Source organism: Phasianus colchicus, chromosome 5, assembly GCF_987193195.1.
Source record: "Phasianus colchicus chromosome 5, bPhaCol1.hap1.1, whole genome shotgun sequence".
NCBI classification, from domain to species: Eukaryota; Metazoa; Chordata; class Aves; order Galliformes; family Phasianidae; genus Phasianus; species Phasianus colchicus.
This window is the reverse complement of record NC_143440.1, coordinates 31,578,227-31,602,282: the sequence shown is the minus strand read 5'-3', so window position 1 is coordinate 31,602,282 and position 24,056 is coordinate 31,578,227. Positions and strand designations below refer to the sequence as shown.

General features: G+C 33.4%; 1 protein-coding gene across 2 annotated transcripts in view; it reads right to left on the bottom strand.

Annotated features, from left to right (window-relative positions):
* Positions 1 to 24,056, bottom strand: part of FMN1 (formin 1) — a 180,072-nt gene that overhangs the window by 16,109 nt on the left and 139,907 nt on the right. For both annotated transcript variants that reach the window (XM_090141247.1, XM_031593723.2), the window contains one exon: positions 15,528 to 15,620. In XM_090141247.1, coding sequence (XP_089997373.1) covers positions 15,528 to 15,620 — 93 coding nt within the window. The remainder of the gene's footprint in view (positions 1 to 15,527; positions 15,621 to 24,056) is intronic.

Sequence of the window (24,056 nt, the reverse complement as noted above, 5' to 3'; positions counted from 1 at the left end):
TGGCATTACTGAGGTAAGGAGAATGAGCCACTATAGTCAGTATTGTCTTGACCTTTTTGAAGACATACCACCATTTGTAACAGATCAAAATCTCTTAGAAATTATGTACTGCAGCTATATCTGGATATCAGAATCACAGAATCATCAAGGTTGGAAAAAACCTCCAAGATCATCTAGCCCAACTGTCCACCTATCACCAACATATCCACATTAAACCATGCTCCTTAGTACAACATCTAAAGCTGAAGTCAGAAAGCTCTATAGTTAAAAGTACACTAAATATGTATATCTCCATGCTGAAGTAAAATTAACAAAAAATAAGCTTATCAACTGTATGTAATCAGACATTGTGCAGGGTGGGAAAAAAAAGTCAAAGGCAGCCTTCCAGATGGGAAAACAGACTAGAGAGGATCATTATAAACAATATACATGTTTTGTCTTTATAAAAATTTCTGGATATGATTAAAATCCTAGACACTATAGTAACATAAAAAACAGGAGGATCAACAGCAGGGTGAATTTAACCTCCCTTGGTTTTGCTTTCAGTAGAACTATTACCAGTGAAAACTTCCAAATAGACTTCATTTTTAAGAAATCCCTTACTCAGGACATCCACTGTAAACTCAAGGGAAAAGGAGACCTTTTAAAAAACATTCTTTTATCCAACTATTCAGTATTCACAGGAGGGAATCAAGTAAAGACATTTTCCATGTTTATTCCTTGTTCATAGGAATATGAAAACAATGACTGGACTACAAGCAGAAAGAAAACTTCACAGGGGTTTACTCGATGGTATATGGCAGTTCTGGGAGCTTAAGAACAATCTAATGAAGGACTCCCCTCAGGACTGTTATTTTAGAGTCGGGATGGGTTGACCCTGGCCAGCAGCTAAGCACCACACAGCCACTCACTCACTATTCTCCAACAGCAGCATGAGGAAGCTAATAGGAAAGGGCAAAAGCAAGAAAAAAACCCACAAGCAATGCAAAAGCAAGCAGTCACAACTACACAAGCAGACTGAAGCTCACCCAGTTCTGATGCAGTGACTACCTACTACAAATTCCCTTCAATTCCATTCTGAGAGCTGAGCATGACATTATGTGCATGGAATATCTTGTTGGTCAGTTTGGGCCAGCAGTCCAGGTTCTGTCCACTTCTAACTTCCTGCCCACCCCTGGCCTACTTGCTGGGGGGGACAGAGTGGAGAAAAAAAAACAAAGCCTTGATAATGTGAAAGTACTGCACAGCAAGAACCAAAACACTGGTTTTAGCCACAAATTCCAAACACAGTGCCATATGGGTGTTTATGAAGAACATTAAGTTCCATCCCAGCCAGATCCAGTAAAAGGGCACATAACCATATAGAAAAATCACTACAGATGAATTCTAAAATTTAGCTGAATTGGATAGTTTTATTATTTTTGTGCATAAATGTCAGACTTATAATTTTTCTTTTAATATAGTTTTGGTGTCCAGTCACTAGATTTATCATGTCAAATAATGTGTAGTTCTCAATGCAGTATAAGATTTTATTGATTGGGAGATGGTAGCAGAACAACATGCATGAGGGTAACAACTCACGCAAACTGTTAGTAAATAACATTAACCTGCATATAGTTTTTTTATTATTAATGTTATTTTACTGGCTAGAAAAAGAAAGGGCCCTGCATAAATATGCAATAATTGCATGTAATTGCAAATGAATTATAAATAATGATGATTTGTATGTTGTATATAACATGAGAAAATACTTTTCATTATAGAACTCTGCCAGAATTCAGTTTCTCGGAATGTAAATTTTAAAGGAATGGAAATCAAATTAATAGAATTTTTGAAACAACAAATGCCAAGTGCAAATCAAAAAGCATTCATGAAAATACGTATAAATGCAAGATAATTTAAAATCAGAAAATTGAGGGAAAGCCATAATATGTACTGCATTTTGAAAGCGTGGCTAGACTGATAACAGGAAGTATGGTATTGAGTATAAAATTGGATTTTTGGAATTGTTAAAGACGTGGTAATTTCTAATTCAGTACCACACGCTATTGGTTTTACATTTCATAAAGACTGAATTCAGCTTTAGAACTTACTTTTATATCATATAATTAAGATAGAAACAGAGGATATAAAAGTTCTCAGAAATTAGGTACTCAGAAAAAAAAAATGATGTTTTTAATTTCAGACGTGTTTTTTCATTCTAATTATTGAAAGTCTCTCCCAATAGCCTTAAAGGATTTTAGCAAACTATGCAACGTCAGAAATCCTAGAGAAACACCTGTTCTGTTCTAGGAAAAGACTCATGAAAAATCTATATTTCTAGAGCTATACATAAAGACTGAAAATTCTATTTTTACATTATTATATTGAGAAACTTTTGAGTTATTTCCATAAAAAAGGAAATCTTTTTACATAAGCACTCCCTTCATATTAAGCATAGCGTACAGGAGATAATTTATTTTCCACTTTATTTCAAATTTGAAAAATTCGTATCTAATGTGATGAGAAGTTGCAGTCCACCATTCTCATGCAGGTGATTTTTTGTCTTATAACAATAAAAAACTTGACTGTTCCGTGTACAGATTCCTAGCAGGTAAATTTTTTAGTATGCATAATTTGATTGGCTTTCTTTAGGCAGTCATTAACTTCTAATTTGGTAGCTTTTTGAACTCATGAAAGTCAAAATAGAGCTGAAAATACATATAAATATTGTTTTTGAAATAGTTTTTTATTCCTGTAAATCATAATGCAAAAAATCCTCCAAAACAAAAAGTCTCACCCCCATCTCTCCCCAGCAACAGACATTTCTTCTAAAGTATCAGTTAAGCAAGGAGGCCTGCAAGCAATGCAACCAGCGAAACCTGTCCTTTTATCGATCTGCATTTTAGAGATAGTTCCTGAATGGATTCATTAATGTTTAATTAAGGGTTGAGTTCATGATACAGCCTCTCTCCCTGGAAGACTAAAAAGGTCATTCTTCTCTATTTAGCCACATATTTTTTATTGAGATTTTAGACGTTTAATATCTTAAGACCTCTAAGTGTCACACAGGGACAAAATCGCTGAGCCTACTAAAAATTATTGGCAGGGGAACAAACAACAGGCAATGTGATCATATATGCCTTGCTTCCTTTAACTCCTCTCTAAATTAGAAAATGACAATTTTTTAACATAGGATTTGGCTTTGAAATTTTTTTTTGTATAGTTTAAATACTGGTATAGACAACTTAAATCCTTTCAAAACAATCTTCAGAACACTTGCTGCCATGAGGTCTTAATCATGCTTCCCTGAATCAGTCCTTACAAGTTTATTTTCCTTTGCAGTGGTACAAAAATTGTTTTTAGCTAAAAAACCCACATCCAATGATCCAATGAAAATGTATGACTGTTTCTATCATACAAAGAGTCTCTGTGCAGCCTTGTAAAGTTGCTTAACAAACAATATAAGCATATAAGCAAACAGAAATATTACTTATTAGCCTGTACCATGGGTACTGGGCAAGGACTAATTAACAGAGTACACAGAAACTGTTAAACATTATAAAATATTCAGTCAGTATTTTTAATGTTACCAAAGCATAGCAAACTGTAGACATCTGTGCACACACTGAGGCATACAACACCAGCAAAACACACTCATGCAACACATTCAAGGAAGTGTTTATTATCATAGGTAATAAAAAACCTAGGAAATTATGTTTTCTTTTAAAAGTGATAATGCTGTCTATAAATTTGCCAGAAAAAGTGTTGAAGGTCTTTTTACCAGAACGTTATAACTAACTATGCAGGAAAAACATTTTATGTGTATTTTCTTAAACTCCTATATTTCTTAAAATATATTTTTCTTACCCCAATGCTTTTACTGTACTCTGTGCAAGTTAAAGCTATTTTTTTCAGTCAGCTTGTACAGAAGAAGGTCATTATTACATTAACATTAGGACTAATATATGTTGCAGTTACTAGTTAGAAAGCAAGAATTAACATTACATTTTTCAATTTATTCCAATTAAATTATTTGAAACTGCATTCCATTAAGATGCAATTAAGCCATTATTTTGTTCTTCTTGCATACTTGTGGGAAATAGATTTAAAGCCTACTAGAAATTAAACACTATAGAAATGCATTCTAAATCTCCTTTCCATTTTAATCAACTGCTATAAAATTGTAGTTCAATTTCAAATGCAATTTTGCAGGTTAACCTTTGAGATGACTAAATGTATCTAAACAGTCTGCAGAACTGGAGAATTTGTTCCTTCAAACCAAACAATCTGTTCTGTTCGGGAAAACCATTCAAGTTTTCTTCACCTACAGACTCCTGTTGTAGCAGAAATGAAAACTTTCAGGATCAGCACATTTTTATACCAAGGACAACATTTTTAAATAGAGGTAAAATAACTGTTTAAGCCATTAGGAAGCAGGTTTTGTCAAAAGCATGAGGGATAAAAGTGAATGTTAATTGGATGGTGAACCAATGGGTAATCTGTTCAGTAAACAACAAATAACTATAAAAAGAATTTAACTGATTTCAGAGAAACTTGGGAAATTTGTGCCTGAAGTCTTTTAGGAGAGAAAAGCCATAGCATTGCCTCCTCCTGTGGAATGGTAACAATGATTTATGAGGCTAAATCATTTCTGCTGATTAAGCTCACTAAAGATTGGTTTCACATGATCAGCTAAAGTACAGCAACGTGTGATGTGTAGTGGCCCCACACGTTTGAACACACTAGGACACACTCTTCTAGGTGATCCAAAGGGTGGGGGTGGGGGGCTAAAAGCTGCTGCTTTGTTTTCCATACATTTTCGCCTCATTAGGATACACTCCTTCTGCAAAGTAAGCCACTTCTGGTGGTCGGGAGCAAAATCTCATTGTAAATGCACAGCAGGATAGTGGCAAAGCTGAGATTAATTCTCCATAGATTTATATAGACCTTTCTCACTGTTGATTGCTTGTACTGTTTCAAAGGTGCGTATGTTGCCTTTTTTTATTGCTAGTTACTGACTTTATTCCAGCATATGGTGGTTGGCGCCATGACACAAAGTGAACATTTTATACTTGAATTAAAGTGGATATTTGACAGTTTCTGTCAGAAAGTTCAGAGAAAAGAATTTGTGAAACAAGATTTATGGCATATTTTATATGGGACACATCTGTTTCTTTGCTACGTTTTTGTTTAAATAAAAAAGCAATGAAGGCTCTTTAAGAAACAAAGACTGTCAATAAAAAAGAATGAACAGAAAAAACCTACATTATTGAGAATGAATTTAATCATTCTGACCTTCTAAAAATGTACTGTTAAGAAGTATGACAGTCACCTTCTCCTTTTTATTCAGCTACAAAGACAGGATGGGGGGAGGGGAAATTTCAGACCTAAATTGATTATCAACTGCAGGGCTACCCATATTTAGGGATAAATCAAATCAAAATGAAAATCAAAGAAATTTGCAGTATTGACATCAAATAGTCACACTGAAAAACAAGTGAAATATTAAAGCAGATTTTGCCTATCAATTTCTTTTTCTTTTTCTTTTCATCTATAACTGCATTTTAGTGAAGTAGAATGCGTCAAATGAACACTCCTTGTTTTGAAAATTTCTTACAAAATTAAAGATTAGCTAGTGGGTAAACAACAAATCTCATCACACTTATCTATTAATTACACTAAAGCTGATGTAACTTGGCATCTGAAGTTCAGTCTTTTAGTCTTCATCATATCTGAAACAAAACTGAATTTGCAGAACATCTTGTAGGATCCAGTTACATTAAAAATAAAAAAAAAAGTATATGTTATACAAGAGATAAATTATTTCAATAATACTCAGAATTTTTAACTAGCAACTGTCCTGTTTATAAGGGTTTGTATTTAATCATAAATCATAAGATTTGCTGTGGGAAATTTAAAAAATAAAGCAGGACTACTGCTTTATTTTCAGGACTATCATAATCACAATATAGGTTCAATAATTTCTCCCCACAAAAAGAGGAATGATTTCATTTACAAAATTACAAGGACATACCAAACGATTTCATATTACTACTGTACTTAATTCTTGCTTTTAACTCAAAGTTTCTCTACAACTTCTATTTGTGTGGGAAAAATTAGCTAGCTAGTTTGAAAAGCCTGCAGTTTGAAGCCAAATGTAAAGAAGAGGCAAATTTAGACCTGTAATATTTCTACTCCTTGCCTCAAATAAAATACAATAATAAATAATGTATTAAAATGATTAATCTTAAGAAGTCTTGTCAGATTCTTTTAATTGATGTTTTTAGAAGAAACAAACTATTTCCAAGTACAACCAGAAACTTTACTGAACCTGCCTTCTTTATGATAAACACATAGATTATATATGTTAAAAAAGAATTGCTAGATTTCTAAATAAAAGAGTACTATTGTGGAAAAGGGAAAATTAAAGCATGCTCAACACAAATTAGTTGGGCCATTTTATTTATACTTAGCACTCAGATACTTATATGATGAAATGAGAACAGCAGACAAGAGAAAAATTCTTCTCATAGCTTAATTTAAGACTGAGACAACAAGAATAACATCAAATATTTAATGGAACAACCTTTTTTAGAGGAAGTTTTCAGACGTTAAGGCACTATCAAAATGAATGGATTTATAGACACGCTTTGTGCAAATGGTTATACCCCAAAATACAGTACAGTACAGGAGCTGCAAAGTCCTTTAACCTATTTTCAGGCACTTCATGGCTGTCTTGGAACAAGAATTAAATTACTGAAAAATCCTGATGCTGGAAAAGGTTTGGATTGATTTATGTGCCATGATAACAGTACTCTTTCAATCAGTTCATCTTTTAAGAGTAAAAAACTTTGCTGATCTCTCCAATTCTGTTGAGGTGCTCAATAAGCAATCCTGTGAGTGCCCTTCTCAGCACAAAGCCCAGTGAAATTGTAATGACACTTTTCTAAACATCTTGCCCTGGCACCAAGCATCTAGGGTAAAGAGATCATAGCAGTAGTTTCTGAAGAGGCTGAAGTGACCTTCTGAAATCAGACTTTTTTCTACCATTTATTAAAAGTCTGTCCTCCACAGCAGTTGTAATCTTGAAGCAATGTAGCATCCATATCATCCACATGTTTTTACTCCATCATTCTTGAATTTTGAGCTCAGTAGCAACATTGTACTTTGTCTTTTAACTAGCTTCAGATTCCTGAGAACTGCCCCTCAAATACTGAGATTGTTTGGATGTCAAATTAATTTGTCTTTTTGACCTAGAAAGAAGCCACGTTCTGACAACTATTTCATGTCTGGCCTACAGATTTTGCCTGTTATTGCTTAACAAAGAAAAACACAATTTACACCACAATGCATTCTAACCCTGAGAGATGCAACTTCCTGCCAGAACTTTCAGCAACTAGTATTTGTATCAATTATGCAAAAGTAGAATATTTATATGTTTACACAGGTATGAAAAATGATGTAGAGAAACAATCAACATACTAAAACTTTAAAAGTTTAAGGAAAAATTCCACATAAATGCATAAAATCAGATTAAGCATGCTACTGCCATAATCAGTTTGTATTATGGTAGCAGCAAAGGGTATTTCCAAGTTGAATTCAAAGAGTATGGTGTAAAATTAGGGAGGATATAGGGCAAACATAAGTTGAGGGTGACCACTGTGGTGGTAGGTATTAATGTGTTTTGGTAGTAAGCTTTTGGGTTTTCCTTATTTAAGTTAATGCCTTAATTTCCTCTATCCTTTCAATTTCTTGACTCTGCTCTTTTCCCCATCTAACTTTTTCTGTCTATGAGCAAGCTGTTTACATAGGATATATAAGCTAAAATAATTGATATGCATCTGTATTTCCCACCAAGAAAAGCTTTCTCGAGAATTTAAATTTTATTAGTTCACTGACTTTCAATACCAGCACAAATAGGATAAGACAAGAATGTAAATAGCAAAGCAAATTCAGATGAACTACATACATGAGTAGAACTGTACTTCAGACACATGTAGATATGAAATCATACAGGAAATCCATTAGAAGACAGTAAAGAAGAAGAAAACAGTTGGAGTAGAGGAAAAGTGTATGGAAAACCAACACAAATAACCTGAGATGTGGTTTACCTATATGACTATGATATGAGTGCTGGAAGAAATCCACGCTAATTGAATAGAAAATAAGGGTTTTGATGAAAACTTAAAATGTTAAATTCCAGAGAAGTTAGTAATGATTAAACTAAAGGTATCAGTAATGTAGATAAACATTTTAGAGCAAGCATATGCATCACAGTTTTTGGTATTAGATCAAGGGTATTAATACTAACATTAATTCTGCCACTCTATGATTGATAGAAAATCCTCCTTTATGTTGAAATGCCAATCACTGTGGCAGCCAAGATGATTCACTGCAAAAAAGCCAATCAAAATGAAAATAATCTGGAAGGAACGATTTTTTTTCTGAGAGATTCTTTCCTTGTTTTCTAAGAGAGGATGACATCATACTTCTAACTATAAGCACTTCTAAATTATATGTTACGTATTTCAATGTCATTTAGCCTTCCAATTTTATAGTAAGTCATGATTACAGTGGAACTGATTATAGCAATCTATGTATAACTGTCTCAAAAGTACTCAATTGAAAGTTTCCTGAGAAACCATATTTTTAATTAACATCAATTTTCAGGACTTTAATGACGGCAATTCTTTCAGTAGTAGGAGGAATCGTTCATTTCAGAGCAAAATCTTCTATGAATCGGCTCACTGTCAATATTGCGTTCTTTAGAGGCATATGGATGCAATCACACACTGGGACACCTTATTTGGTATCTTATGGACTGAGGCTATTGTCCAACTCTAAAATCTCAGAGTACCACAGCAATAACGATCTGCTTTGCAGACTCATGCCAATTTATGTAAATCACTCTTTCATGTATTTAAATACAACAATGTTTGAGTGATGAAAACAGTTATGACTGTCACAAACATTTTGAAAGATTAAAGTAATTCTGCTGCTGGCATATAAAACAACGTTCCACATCTTAACACAAACTTTGCATGTTCTGTAATGTCATTGCTGGGAAGGATAAAAAGTTATAAGCAAACATTATCACTGCAAGGAAGTATGACATATTTTTCATGTTTGACACTGGACATAAATATCCTCCCACACTGTTTAATGTGAGAACTGCATATGTGTGGCAGAGATAATAAAACATCTCAGTGAAAACAAATGAAGGGGAAAAAAGAGTCATGATGAGTCGAATAGAAAATACAGCTTTGAAGTTAAAAGTCTTTGTATTCATGCAGTTTATTCACAAAAGGAAGATCCAATATTTGATATGCAGACTGAACAGTCACAGATTCTGCAAGACAGTCAGATGCCTTGTAGAACTGGTCTTTTTTACAAAGATATGCTCTTTAGTTGACAAATGGAGCCTCATAAGTGAAGGTAACAGAAGACCAGGGCAACAGTAAGATGCTTGTAAGTCCTATTGCTCTTCTGCCGTTGTTTACATACCAGATGTTAAAAGGCAATTTTTACTGAAAGCCAATGCTCCTTAAAAACGATTCTTGATATTCTTGCTTGACTACAAGATTCAAGAGCTTTACGAAAAAATGGAAAGCAAGTGCCATAACACTACGATTAGATTAAGTAGGTTAAGGTAGAGGAATATAACAGTGCAAAACAAGAATGTGGCAGTTTCATTACCTGTTTTATAATATTTTTTCTAAAACTTCGAAATAACATTGTTTCTATGGATTTACTTCTCGAGGAGAAAGGCTATGCTTTTGTTGTAGAGAAGCAACAATTTAAAATATTTTTTCAGAGGATTCTGATATTTTGAGAAGTCATTACAGGAAATCTCTAATGAACTGCTAAGAATAAGGACTTGAAACATAATTTGAGGTTTAACAAAAGCAAGTGTAGAGTCTTGCACTTAGGGAGAAATAATTGCATGCACCGGTATAGGTTGAGGGATGACCCGCTGGGGAGGAGCTCTGTAGAGAGGGACCTGGGTGTCCTGGTGGCCAACAGGTTGGCCATGAGCCAGCAGTGTGCCCTTGTGGCCAAAAAGGCCAATGGCATTCTGAGGTGCATTAAAAAGAGCATGGCCAGCAGGTCCAGGGAGGTGATCCTCCCCCTCTACTCTGCCCTGGTAAGGCCTCATCTGAGTACCGTGTCCAGTTCTGAGATCCCCAGTACAAAACTGAGCATAGGAAGTTCCGCACCAATGTGAGCAAGAACTTCTGTACGGTGAGGGTGACGGAGCACTAGAACGGGCTGCCCAGGGAGGTTGTGGAGTCTCCTTCTCTGGAGATATTCAAGACCAGACTGGACACCTACTTGTGCGACCTGATGTAGAGAACCTTCTTTGGCAGTGGGGTTGGACTCGATGATCTCTGGAGGTCCCTTCCAACCCCTATGATTCTGTGATTCTGTGATTCTGTAATTTCTCCATTTTAAAACTAATATAATGTTGTCAGATTATTAAAGGCAATAAGTAGCAATGTAAATTTCTTCCTAATTTTTGACCGAATTAAAATTTATAAAGGTATATCGTGCTAACAGCAAGTAAGAAATATGAAATATCATGAATTATGAAAATTGTGCTGATTATGGTGTCTTAGAGTATTCTTGACTTCTGAATCGCTGCTGAAATATGTCAGCATCCTACTACATACACAGCTTTGACTGAAAAGCTGTTTTGAGAGGTTTTTTTTTTAAAATTTTTGCTTTAATAGAAGAAATTATACTATCAGATTCTTACTACTCAGGGTCTATAAACTAAAAAAGTAAGGATGCCTGCATTGATACTATGGATACTACTAGATAAAGAGAATAAAGTACTTCATATGGAAATATGTAGCATCAGAACCACATTGAAGAAAACATTTAAATCCAGGAACAAGCAGAAAAGAACAAGAAATTGACAGTTAGCCAGTTGAAATGCTTTACAGGATTAGAGTTAAAGAAAAGGCATGGGGCAAATTCCTTATCTGAATGCTATTATGAGATGATACATTAGGTATTCTGAAGAAGCAAATTAAAAGTAGTAAAATTGAGTGGAGTGAAAATAAATGTAAGCTGATAATGAGTAAAAGGATTACAAAAGTATCTGAATAGGGATATTAAGAATGAAGAAGAATAAAAAAAATCTTCCTGGAAACTACCTTAGAACCTTAGAAAAGATTCCGTTAAAAGAAGTCAAATACACATTGAGAAGGTTTAGCTTTGAACTCTATGATCTAAAGACCAGTGATTTCAAACATTTGTTATTTCATCTTCTTACAAATGAGTAAGAAAATATAGAATCACAACAAACATTTGTTATTTAAATTTAATTAGAAGAAACTACGTTTCTGGAAGTAAAGTTATGAAGGTGGAACTGACATGAAAACTTGGAGATACCAGAAAGGAAGTAACAATTCTTTATATAGTTGCAGTGACCTGGATCAAACAATATACATGAAAATGCTTCATATATAAGGTCAGGAGGTATCTGTCTGCCTGCTTAGGGAGCCTGGCCTCTTACAGATTCAGACAAGCATCCCCATTTATGTTTCCCATTCTCATGTCACGGAAATCAAGGAGTTCTGATCAGAGCTTCTGGCCAGTGCACTTGAATACAATTTTTTCATTATGTTTCTTAATTTCTCAGTTATGCTCCCAGAAGAATAATACAAAACAGAAAATAGTTAACATACAAATGAAATGGGCTATCCTTAAAAGAATTTATTTCTTATTTTCTTTCCCACTGGACTATCTCGACAATCCTCTACAGTACATTCAAATAGGCAAATGAATAGATGTGGATCAAAGCTCCTGTTCTGCTCTAGAAGTACATTAGAAAGCACAACAGTTTGGAAGCATGCCCAGGTAGCTACTGCAGCCTGGCTAAAATTATTAAGAAATAATTTAGCAGTAAAAATCAGATTTATTGACATTTTCCATGTGCTTGCTAACCTTGTCTGAAAAATATACTACCTTCTGACATAACAGTACACTGACTCACTTGGTTTGTGACTCTATTTTTCTACTGTATAGTGCCATGACTGAGCAACAGTCATCTCTTATATAGTGTAGGACAAACAGTAATGGTAGCAAAACAACAACTTAACCAGTGTTGTTAATCCAAATGCAGGACAATTCCTTCCATTATGAGATTGATCTCAGCAGATCTACTGTAATTGGCAAATCCCTTTCTTTCCATCTTGTTTGTTACCTTGGGCACTTGAGTGTATCATGTGGCTTTTCCAAATAGCATTCCTTTCTACTATTAATGATTTTCAAAAACGGTTCTGTTCTGACATCAGACTACTCGTTTCCCAGACTCTGTTGTAAATGGAATGAATTCCTTTAATAGCACAGTTTCCATCAGCAAGATGCTTTATTCTTGTAGAAATGAAAAGAGACAGCTATGAACTTCCTAGGCTAACTGCTACAAAGCCTAAAGTTTTTTGATTCACACATTCCAGTATTCAAGGGAGGAAATGCAGCCCAGATTAGAGTTTTTACATACTTTCTAGGCTGGAACCAGTGAAGGGGAATTTTGGACCAGATTTTGCAAGATCCTGGATGAATGTGAGTTACAAACTTCCACATTTATGATAATGGACAAATAATATGAGATAGTCAAGGGGGGAAGTGAAAAGTAAATTTTATTAGGGCTAGTTGACTGCTCTTGTATGCTGTCTACTTTCTGGTTCATATTATACTTGAGAGAAGAGAGAAAGAGAATAAAAAGTGTCATGAAAAACTAACAATGGCTGATGGCCAGCACCCTCTCTAGTGAGCTTCTTAGCTGCAATAAGCAAACTCTCCTACTTTTCTCCTTTTCAGAACAGAGTATTTTGCACTTTTCTCACATACATTTAACAATTCTGATGTTTTTTATTGACAATTTGATAATTCAAAGAAGAGTTTTTTCCTAAGCAATTCTGAGCAATAGTTTCATAAATTAAGTGGTATACCAAACCAACTGTTAATGTCATGATTTCTAAGATATTTTTGTGAATCATGGAAAATGTAACAAATGTATTTCTGAAAACAACATGCAGCAACTTTACTGGAAATACAGCATGTGTACAGTCTCTTATGGTAATTCTTATGTCTATGAATTATAGTAAAACTAATCTTTTTTTTTTTCCCACCATACTATTAAATCTATTAATGATTATTTTTGTTTTCAGAATAATCTAAGTCCTTTTAAAAAGCATGAGCATATCAAATATAGCTAATGAAGAACTAACACAGTTTACACCTTTCATGTGGAAATCATGTAACACTTGACAAAGATCATCTTTCACTACTAAAAAGAACAAGAATCGTTATTTTACACAGTGTACCAGGAAAGTGAGACTCTGAAAAAGAGATTAACCAACTCTTCTAAAATAACATGTCAAGTAGCTGAACTGGGAATAGAACGTAAAGGTTCTGGCACCTAATTCGTTGCTGAAGACACTAGACTATGTTAAAGTCAGTTACACAAAACAGCACTGACATCAGCAGAAGTACAGTTTATCCCCTTTTGCATTTTAGAATGTCAGTCTCCATAACACTGCACGCTTTTTATTACAACACAGCAAGTACTAGATTTAATTGGCATTAATTGTAATTAGGAAATATAAACAGATCCGATTAAGCAAATCAATCTTTCTTTTTTTCCCCTACAGTATTTCCAATTTATCACTGAGAAGAAATGATGGGAAATCAGGATTTGAGAAAAAAAATGAGTATCTATAAGTTCCAGCCCTATTTCCAAACCAGAAGTTTCTGAGCTTTGGATACTTGCTGTGAGCTGGCAGGAAGATAACAGACTATTTTTTCATACATTTGCTTAAGTCATCCACAACTCTTTTTTTTAAACAAACAAAACTGAAAGCAGATGCTTAACGGATGCTCGGTATTATCAGTTAACTCCTAATTTTAGAGAAGTATTTGAGTCTCCAGATGCTTATCTGAACTGAACCACTAAACTTCTTAAAGTTTGTCCAATACCTATTCTAATATTATAAATCAAGACAGTTGTCACATATTTTCAGCACACGATTTTATAGGATTTCCCTTCTAATGCCATACAAAGTACCACTCACCCATTATAAAGATTCAAATCAAGGAGATAAGTGACTGAAGGAGGTAAAGGGTGAATAACTATAGGGTCTGAAGCGCCCAGGACTTTGTACATGAATATTCTAATGAAAATGAGTCAGAAGACAGAATGTCTTCATAGTAGCTCATATGGTGTTGTGTTTTGGATTTGTAACCCAAATAGTGTTACAGCTCACCAGTTTGAGCTACAGTGCTTTGACAAGCAAGATAAAGAAGCATACTGGAGTTCTGCACATAAAGGTGCAGATATATCTTGAATAGTATCTCAATATGGATATTATTGGTAAACTCTATGTAAAAATTCCCTTTAAACAAGCAGCAAAGATAACTGTCCTGCTTTAATGCAAGATTTTCACCATAATTTTCTTGTTTTACAAGTTCTGTTTTATCTTTGCACTGTCTAATAAACTTAAAAATATCTATCAAATAAACATATCCAAAAAACAACAAAACAATTTAACAAAAATTGTTACTCTTAAAGCATCCTGTTTTCACTTAATATAAGACAAGCTCATAAAATTACATTATTAAAAAAGCATTGGAAAGATCTTTATAAGATGATATTAACTAAGTCAGAAATAATTACAAAAATTTGAATGATCACTAATAGTATTCTGCCTAGATTAGTAGATTCAGATAGTTTTCTTGATTTCTCAAAAGGCAAATTTTTAAGTTGATCACAGTTCCTGGGAAAAATATTAGCCCTCTGGTAAAATTTATTTCTTAAGAATTTTTAATATAATTACCAGAAATACTGAAACACTCTGTTACCTTAACAACTCCTACATACTGAAAAAGAAAAATCTTTGTTTCCTTATCTGTAGCCTTGAACTGCTCCTGAGATGCTACAGTGCTGATCTGTGCAGCGCTGCAGGAAAACAGGAGAGAGCAAGACTGCCCCTTTCAACAGCAGCAACATACATTTAGATTGTCTTGTACTGATCTTCAAATGGCACCCTCAGATCTCATCCCTCTTATCACTAGACTCTGCTCTTTTAAATCACTTCCTTGGCCTTAGGCAAAATCTTTAAATCTAATTAGTCAATTAATGGCTATACCATTGATACAAAATTAATTACCTCATTAATATATGTGGAAGGATATTTTTTTATTCTAGTCTTTTATAGACTTGAAGATATAAATTCTATCTGATAAGTCTGATAAGTCTACGATGAATATAATTACCTAAATATAATGATAAAAGATGAAACAGAAAATAATAAGAAATGTGTGAGATCAAGCAAATAATTACCTTTGATAAATGGTGTCTAAGATCTGTGTATCCATTACTCTGAACACATATTAGGCATATTCAGAATATAATCCACAACAGATAGTAGGAATTTGTAGAGAAAATAGATACTTAACGCAGCTTATGTTACGTATAGAACACTTTGTAAAACATTACACTATTGACCGATATATTCATATTTTTGACATGTGTTTACCTTTCTGGAAGAATTCTTCTAATTTCTCCTTGAAGGGCTGGAGATGCTCTTCTGAAGATTCTCTGCAAACTAACTTCATCTGCTTTTCGGAAGCTATAAAAACAAGTTGAGAGCTGTTTGTGGTAGATATCAACACTTTAAAAGCCTTCATCTAAATTAGTCACCTAGACATACTTTAGAGGTAGTGGAAATAAATATGCACTATTGAATCCAGCCATTACATTATAATAAAAAACATTGGTACTGGTCCAGTATACCAATTAGAAAATGTTATATGTGTTTAAAGAGTGGAACTTTAGTAATGTCTTGTTTGTTGTAATACTCCAGCACTGAGCTGAGGCCTATTTCCATAACAGCCTACAACACACATCAATTCTAGATGGTATTTAAAGCTTCAAACTTTGTTCTGATGTGATTGGATATTGCCCTATATGTGAACTGAATTTAATCAATCAGTGCCAGTCATTCTATACTCAAGCATTTCTTCCAACAGAAATGCAGAAATTTAATCTTATTTAAGCATTGAAATTACAGGCCATGATGTGAAATATAACTCTGTAAGAAACTTAACTTACATATAACTGTAATTTGTTTACTACTTAGTCTGTTATTTTAAGACCAGATGACATGCCAATTTATAAAAAACTCCCTTCCCTAAAACTCCTGTTAAAGTTTGAAGGTTCAAGTGTTCCATGTTAGAGTTGAAATGAGACTGTTGAAAATAAAAATGCAATTGTATTTCATTTAGCAACCAATTTTATGAACTACCATAGGATTTCTTTTCCACGACTCCTCATTCCTTAGCAGCTAAATTTAGATGGAAATTTATTTTGGACTCAAATCTAGTAGTTAAAGTTTGGCTTCATTAAACATTTTCACACCACATTGCTGCCACCATTATATAATTCAACTTATTCCAGCAAAAATTAATACAAAATGGTGAGAAAAGCAACTGTGAATATTTTAAATTAACATTATGTTATTTCAAGTTTTCAGTGCAATGAAAAAATACCAATGGAAGTTGAAAACAGGCATATATATTATATTCCTCAACTATTTGCATTGCCTATAATACTGGGTCAGCAGGACTTGCTCAGCAATAGCAGCTTTCCAATTAATTGAGAATTTAATAACTGATAGAAATAAACCATGGAAGTTTTTGTTATAAACAAATGCTTATATCTCACTTAAGTACGCATTTTACTCTAACATCCTTCCACAACTCATGTAGATAGACTATGAAATTACTGAGGAGCTCCAAAGCTGATGTAAAATGTTCTAGGCTACAGTCTAACTACATCTTTAATCTCTAGTCTTGCAACTTGGAGCATAAGGCAGAACTTTGAAACTGTTGAAACTGAAGCTAACAGAGATTTGTTTGTCTGCCAGAGAGCAGTCAGAAATAATAAAAGTATCAATTCAAACTTAGCAGATTTGGGAAAGAAAATCTTTTATTAGCTGCTCTATTATGCATCTTTAATAACTGAAATTGAGCAGCCCTATCAAGTGGGTGGCAACCCTGCCAATAGCAGGTTGTTGGAACTAGATGAACTTTCAGGTTCCTTCCAACCTAAGCATTCTATGGTTCTAAGATGATTCTATGAAATTAGGCAAATCAGAAATCCAAGTCTGTAATACTTTTAAGACTATTTCCAGAAAGTACATGCCTCTTACAATTAAAAGTTTGAACTTCATATCATACTCTGAATGAAATTTATGTAACATTTTAATTTCTGGAATTAAAAGGAGTTTTCTACATCTGTTCAAGGAAATTGTAATACTTAAGAAGAAGATGGACATCACCTTGTGAAGAAAAAAAACCTAGCAAAATACCCAAGATGTTACTGTTAATTTTCCAACTGAAATTTTATACAAAGTAGCAGCTACAAGTTTGTGCCCAATTTTCTCTATGTTTAAAAAAAGGAAAATGTTATATAAGGTAATATTTAGAATTTATTTTAAAGCAATATAAAATATCAAAAGGCTGACAGTACACATTATGTTGAGACATTTGATATATCGTGCTTATAAAATGTGCATGATTAATACGATCACCTTAGGCTGAAATCACTGCAAGTCACTTATGTTACAGCAATCAAATAAATTTGTACAAATAGATACAAATATGAATATATATATGAAAATACATGTAACTAGAGTATCTAAACACAACAATATACTCTGGAAAGGTGCTTTTTTTATTTTTTATTTTTTTTTAACCAATAAGCAGTGCTACTAATATATTCTCTTGAGTATTGAAAGCATCTAGATGCTTTCAATAAGCATTAATAACATAAGATTATTACAAAGGTTACTCAGATATTTCCTATGCACATAGTTAAATGATCAAGCTTAGGACAAATTGCCTCTAAGTTAGAAAGAAAGAATACGAAAAACCCCTTCAATAACGATATTTTTGAATAGGAAAGACTAACATTTACCATAATTAGATGACAAAAACTATAGAAAGATATAGGAAAGTAGATTAGGGTGGTGATTTCTTTAGTAGAATCTTAAAAACCATAACAAGAACAATATTTGGAGTGAGGGGAGAGGATGAGTAAAAGGACAGGCACCTCAGAGAAGAGCAAATGAAACACATAACATAGAATAAGTCAACCATAGGTGCTGATTTAAAACTCTAAAGTTGAAATCACATGAAATTAGATGAAATGTCAGTCTGCACTGCTTATGTAATCTTGAAGCAAAAAAATTGAAAGAGACAAAAGAAGTCAAGTAAATGCTAGAAGACTATGAAATTACACTATTGGAAAGCCTTAAAATGATACCAACTCTAGCAACTCTGATGAATATATTTACCTAGATTAAACTATCTGGAGAAAAAGTCTAGTTTTTGTCTAGACTTTTGTCTTCTTTAGCCTGAAGTTTTTGAGATAACTGTCAAAATGAACTGAAGGGCCATAAGAAAGTTTTAGATTTGAGCAACGGAATCAAGGACAGCAGTGATTGGGTGAAAAACTGCAAATTGCAAGAGTAATGTTTTGTCCTGTACTGATTAATTCACCTTTAATTGACTGAGTTTAGGTTAGACTCCAGAGAATGACCTATAACTTCGGGTCTACAAAGAAAAGAAATGCAGCAGAAAGTTATCTAACTCTGTTTAAACTCAACTGCATTGAAATATTTGAATAAGTCTTCAATTTATTTAGTTGCTAACATAGATATGGATTCAGTGGCTGAAGACATTATGAACTTCAGCTTGAGCTGCTGTCTCAAAAATGCTGTAGCCTGCTGAAATGTGTTCATTATTTTTTCAGTCTCCCCCTCAGTAATGAAGAACATGATGGAGAATAATGATTCCTTCTCCAATATAACAAAGCGATGGCTATGACCACCAAATAGATGCATCTTTCAGGCTCATGAACCTAGGAACTTGATCAAGCTTGCCAATGGAAAACAGTGATGAAAGTGTGTTCAAAGAAATCACAAATTAGATACAAGTAAAGACATTCAGAAAAGAAAGATTATTTTAATTGCAGGGCTAAATCAAGTGCTTTCACTAAAACGGCAGCTGTATTCTACACATAAAAGTCAGGTGGTCTTGTCAACCTCAATTTGCAATATTTGTGAAAGGCTATCACATTCTTCTGTGATCTAATCTCAGTACTACAACATAATATAAAGGTTTCTGGTAGCTAATTTTCACCAAACTTAATAAAACTAAGTTTGATAATACTTTCTTAATATTTATTCAAACATTTATTTTAAATACATTAATATATATATTAATAAAATCTACTAACTCTGGCTAAACATTATATAAATAAACAAAAATTGAAAAGTTCCACTAGTTGCTCTGATTTCTTTGCTAAAAATGCTATGTGTGACATTCACATGATTTCTTCAGGTATTGTTCTCATATGGTCTGCAAAGGAAACATTTTCCTTTTTTAAAAAAAAATCGGCACTTTTTTTTTAATTAGAATGATTCCAAGGTAAGGATTCTATTGACTATTCTTCCTTTGAAATATAAGTACATTCTAGGAAGTTTCCTTCTAAGAAAGAAAAAAAATTCTGAATTTCTGAGGAATCTGATAGAATTCTGAAGAATCACTTCCTCACTCATCAACTCATTCCAAAGTAATAATTTGAGGAAACAACAAACATCTTTTTTCAGCATTAATGCGTCCAAACATATGCAAATTCACTATTACTGTAATCAACTTTTCATTCCTTTTCTTGACATGTATTATATGTTAGCCAAATAAAATGCAATATACTACTTTGAAAATTGTTTATTTCTAAATGAGCTATTGCAAAAAAAAAAAAAAAAAAAAAAAAAAAAAAAAGGAAGTGTGTAATAGTATTTAAAAGCCCTTACAAAGTGCTGGATGTACATCATGCTTCACCCAAGCAAATCTTGGCCATAGAAATGGAAACCATTAGCAAAACATTAGAACAAAGTTGGAAACTGCTGATTATCAGTTTGCCACTGTCTTCAGATTTAATGCAGTATTTGGCTCTAAAAGTTCTTTAAAAATCCCCAATATAAGTGAAAATATTTACACAATAGAATGTCTCTCACTTAATGCCTATTGGGCAATAGTCTTTTAAAACTCCACAGGCACTTGTAAATCTGTCAAAAGAATCACTGCCCATAAACAAACTTTCATGTAAAGAGCATTTCAGTGTCAATCAGACTGGACTTGGAATTTTTTAAGTATCATTTTTAAAGTAAACGCAAAACCAGAAATAGTTTAATGTTGATAACAGTAAATTACTAACTATTTACTCACCAGAACCCATCAGTAGCATTTACAGGAATCACCGTGACAGAGAAACCACGTATCAACACCATGCGTTCCTATAAACCTGTCACTGACACTGTCCCCCATGACTTCTGCCGTTGTGACAGCCACTAACAACGCCCACTCCTCTGTCCATTCTGAGCCTGGCAGTTTACACTGCCAGCCTCACTCTTTTATTTTCTTTTCATAACACAGTCTTATCTTTGACAAGACAGTTGCTATTTGCTAATTCTTTTTAGAACTCTTACCTTTCCTGTTCCAAAGGAACAGGACCTCACTGTACCTCAAATGATTTCAACACTGCACTAAAGAAAATCAAATTTCTATACGAGAGGATCCTTGACACTTTACAATCCAGAAACCTGTCACACTATTTGGGCCTACACACCCAAATAAGAATCTAGCAAAGTTCAGTACAATGAGTAAATTTATTCAACTTCCTCATGATTTATTTTGTTAGATTTCTCTTACTTGGAAACTACTAAGAAGAAGAACAAGTTGAGGCAGTACTCTGTACTCTCAAGCTTGGTTTTTATTGTCTGAAATAAAGGTCAACAATTTAATGCAAAAAAGTATTAGCACACAGAAAACAGTTCTGTGCAAAGTTATATTCAGTTAATTTACCAGAAGAAACGTGTTTCTATGAACAATTGTCTTTTCCACTCATTAATAATAATTCAGTTTTCTTAAAAAGTTACTTCACAAGACAGAAGCCTGTAAGTAAAACTTGAAACAGCCTGATTCTTGTCTGTTTGAAACACACTTCTCTCTTGTGATGCACAAATATCTGTGGAGGTACTCAAGGCAGAAACTCTCATGTCTAAATGAGACAGAAGCAGTTTTAAGTGATAAATCCTAAGGAGGGGAAAATGAAATAATTGAAATAGTGACATGCAGAACACCCTGTAATGTTCTCCTGTTCTAACAGAGATTTAATGGAGCCCTAGATTCAGAAATCTTGAAAGTTCTCTCACAAGTTTTGTCAGGTATTCTAACATTGGTTCTCATAATTAAGATTTTTGACCTTTTTGTTTAAAACAGTTTCAAATTTTTACATTATATGAAAAGTAAGCAGAGAAATTTGTCAGGTCTATATAAATTGTTACAAAGCTAACAAAGCTTTTGCTCCACGTTTTGACAAAGCATATTAACTTTTTATATAAATCATTTTAAATCCTTTCCGTTGAGACTGTTTCCTAAAAATGCATTTAACAGAATGAACAAAGATTGCTAGTAAAACTAAATATTTTTCACACCATAGCAACACATTTAATACTCTGCTTAATGTATTCTCTCTGAAATGGTAGTTTACATTTAGTGCACCCTTCAACAGAAAAGCATACTGCAGCTGATGGAATTTGAATTCATATATATATAATTACTAACCTCCCATAATTTTCCAGTCTTTGTAATATACCTTAAGTGATTGCCGTGCAAACTATTAGCAAAATTTTTAGTTTAGTACTGAGATCCAAATGTATAGATCTCCGCACATCATTAAGATTTGTCAGGAGTGGAGAAATGCTTACTAGCAGAACCCGTTGAGAAATTGGGACATCTCACTTCTCACTTCTGTCTGAACAGTGCAGAAAATGAGTATTTGAAATCGAAGTGTCTTGTCTGGCTAACTTAAAGCAAGACACATTTTTAAAGAAGTAATGATATTTTTAATCAGATGAGCTACGCTTATTCCGGTGTGAGAAAGAAAGAAAAAAAAAAAGAGAGATCTTTCAAACGTATACACATAGTATTACAGGGAGCATTGGACAGATGGAAGGGAACTGCCAGGTAACAACTGAAACAGTATGTTCATAAGTTGAAGTTACAGAAGCAAAAGTGTTCTCTCCTCTCTGTACTGCTGATTTTCTGTGCAAGACAGATCATAAAGTTCCACCTAACTAATTCTTTGGTTCAGCATGCAGCTTGGTTTTAAAATCATGTAAATTCACACACTTCTGTAAGTGCTAATTATTGTCACTATTATTAATTTGCATCCCACTGCCTGAGTTAATGTACTTTCAATTTTTGATAGCTGGCAGTAAATGCATAACCTGCTGGCTCAAACGTAGCATGGCTCTGCCTTCTCTTTTACTGCATACTCTCCTAGAGAGGAAAAGCTGATAAGATCCATTAATATGTTCATCCCAGCTCTCCAGACTGCATCTTTTTAGGGACAGCATTCCTACTCCCAGATGTATACTACCTGCTTCCAGATGTAGACAGCACTGCTACACAACCAATGCTTAACACACACGTACACAAAAGAAGTATCTGAAAAAGTGCGCAGAAGAACTTATTCTACATATTTCCAAATTTTTTAGAATCTTAGCATTTGTTGAATGATTTTTAACAAGAAATTTCCAAGTATTCTTTAGCGAGGGGAAAAAATAAAGGAAAAATATAACATTGTTTAAGTAAGAGAAAACTCTTCCTGCCCTTCGTGCACACATGCAGACATCTGCTTCCATGCAATGAAGTCTCTTGAAACATCATCTCCTTGCTCCTCTACTGCATTTTCAAATCTTATTAAACTTTCCATACTATTCTGTGTTATCACAAACTAAAAACTCTAATGGAATTTTTAGAAATGATCCACTTCAGAAAAATTCCAGTTGATGTCTTCACATATGAATATTACCAGTTGAACACTGTCAAAATGTTAGTTTTATTGTAGAGTAGAATCCAGTGCACATATACCAAATGCGTTTTTTAATGCCTGTGTTGTATCTTTGCCAAATGAAAATAAACTGAAATGTATCTCAGCCTGCTGAGGCAAGAGAATTTTCAAGAAGAGATCAGAAAACTCAAAGAAAAACTCTTATTTTATCAACTAATAATTAAAAACAAAAGAATTGCCCCTGCATTAAACTTTCTTTTCTCTTTCCCCTACACCATTCTGTACTCCTCTAAATGTCATGAAAACTTGAAGAGTGCAAAATGCACTACTCATCAGTTACATAACATGCTCAGTTTATGCAAATATCTAAAGAAATAACAAATGTGCCTAATTGTGTCGCCCCACCTAGTGCAAATTCATTTTATTTGCCTACACTTCCCAAATTTTAAGGTTAACTTTAAAATCAGAAAGTATAATTCATATTAAAAAAATATATATCTCAAGAGCTACTGGTTTCTGGAAAACAATTCAGTTTTTCTGCTCATCCTGGGACAATTTTTCCTAAAATGTATGCAACTCAAATCAGATGTCTAAATGCCACTATTAAAGTGACTTAAAACATTTCATTTAAATTAGTCTAAGGCATCAATCTGTTAAGCATATTTTTGAAAAGGGCCTTTGATAATTTTTTTTTAATGAAGTCCTTCTGTAATGAATAAACAATCTTTTTTGCCAAAAACAAGCTTTTGGCAAAAAATATCTCTTGATCCAAGAAATTATTCAGAAAGTTAACCAAGCTGATATACTGTATAGAATTTTCTAAAACAAATAGAACTATAGACAGTATCTTTCAACTTTATAATCATAATTCTATTGATAATTATTGTATTACAATTATACTAAAACTATTCTATAAAATAGATTTTTCTCAAGCATACAATATGTTGTATGAATTAAATGTATGATTCTGTCTGAACAAACGCTAATGCATTCAATTAATTTTTTCATTTCTGCTTATACAGAAGTTTAATAAAAGCTGAAAAATTCTCAATTAACTGAAAATATCAATTACTTTCAAGAACAAAACAGGCTTATACTTCATTAACCTACTGCTGCAAAATTTTGTTGCAAAAACCTCTAAATC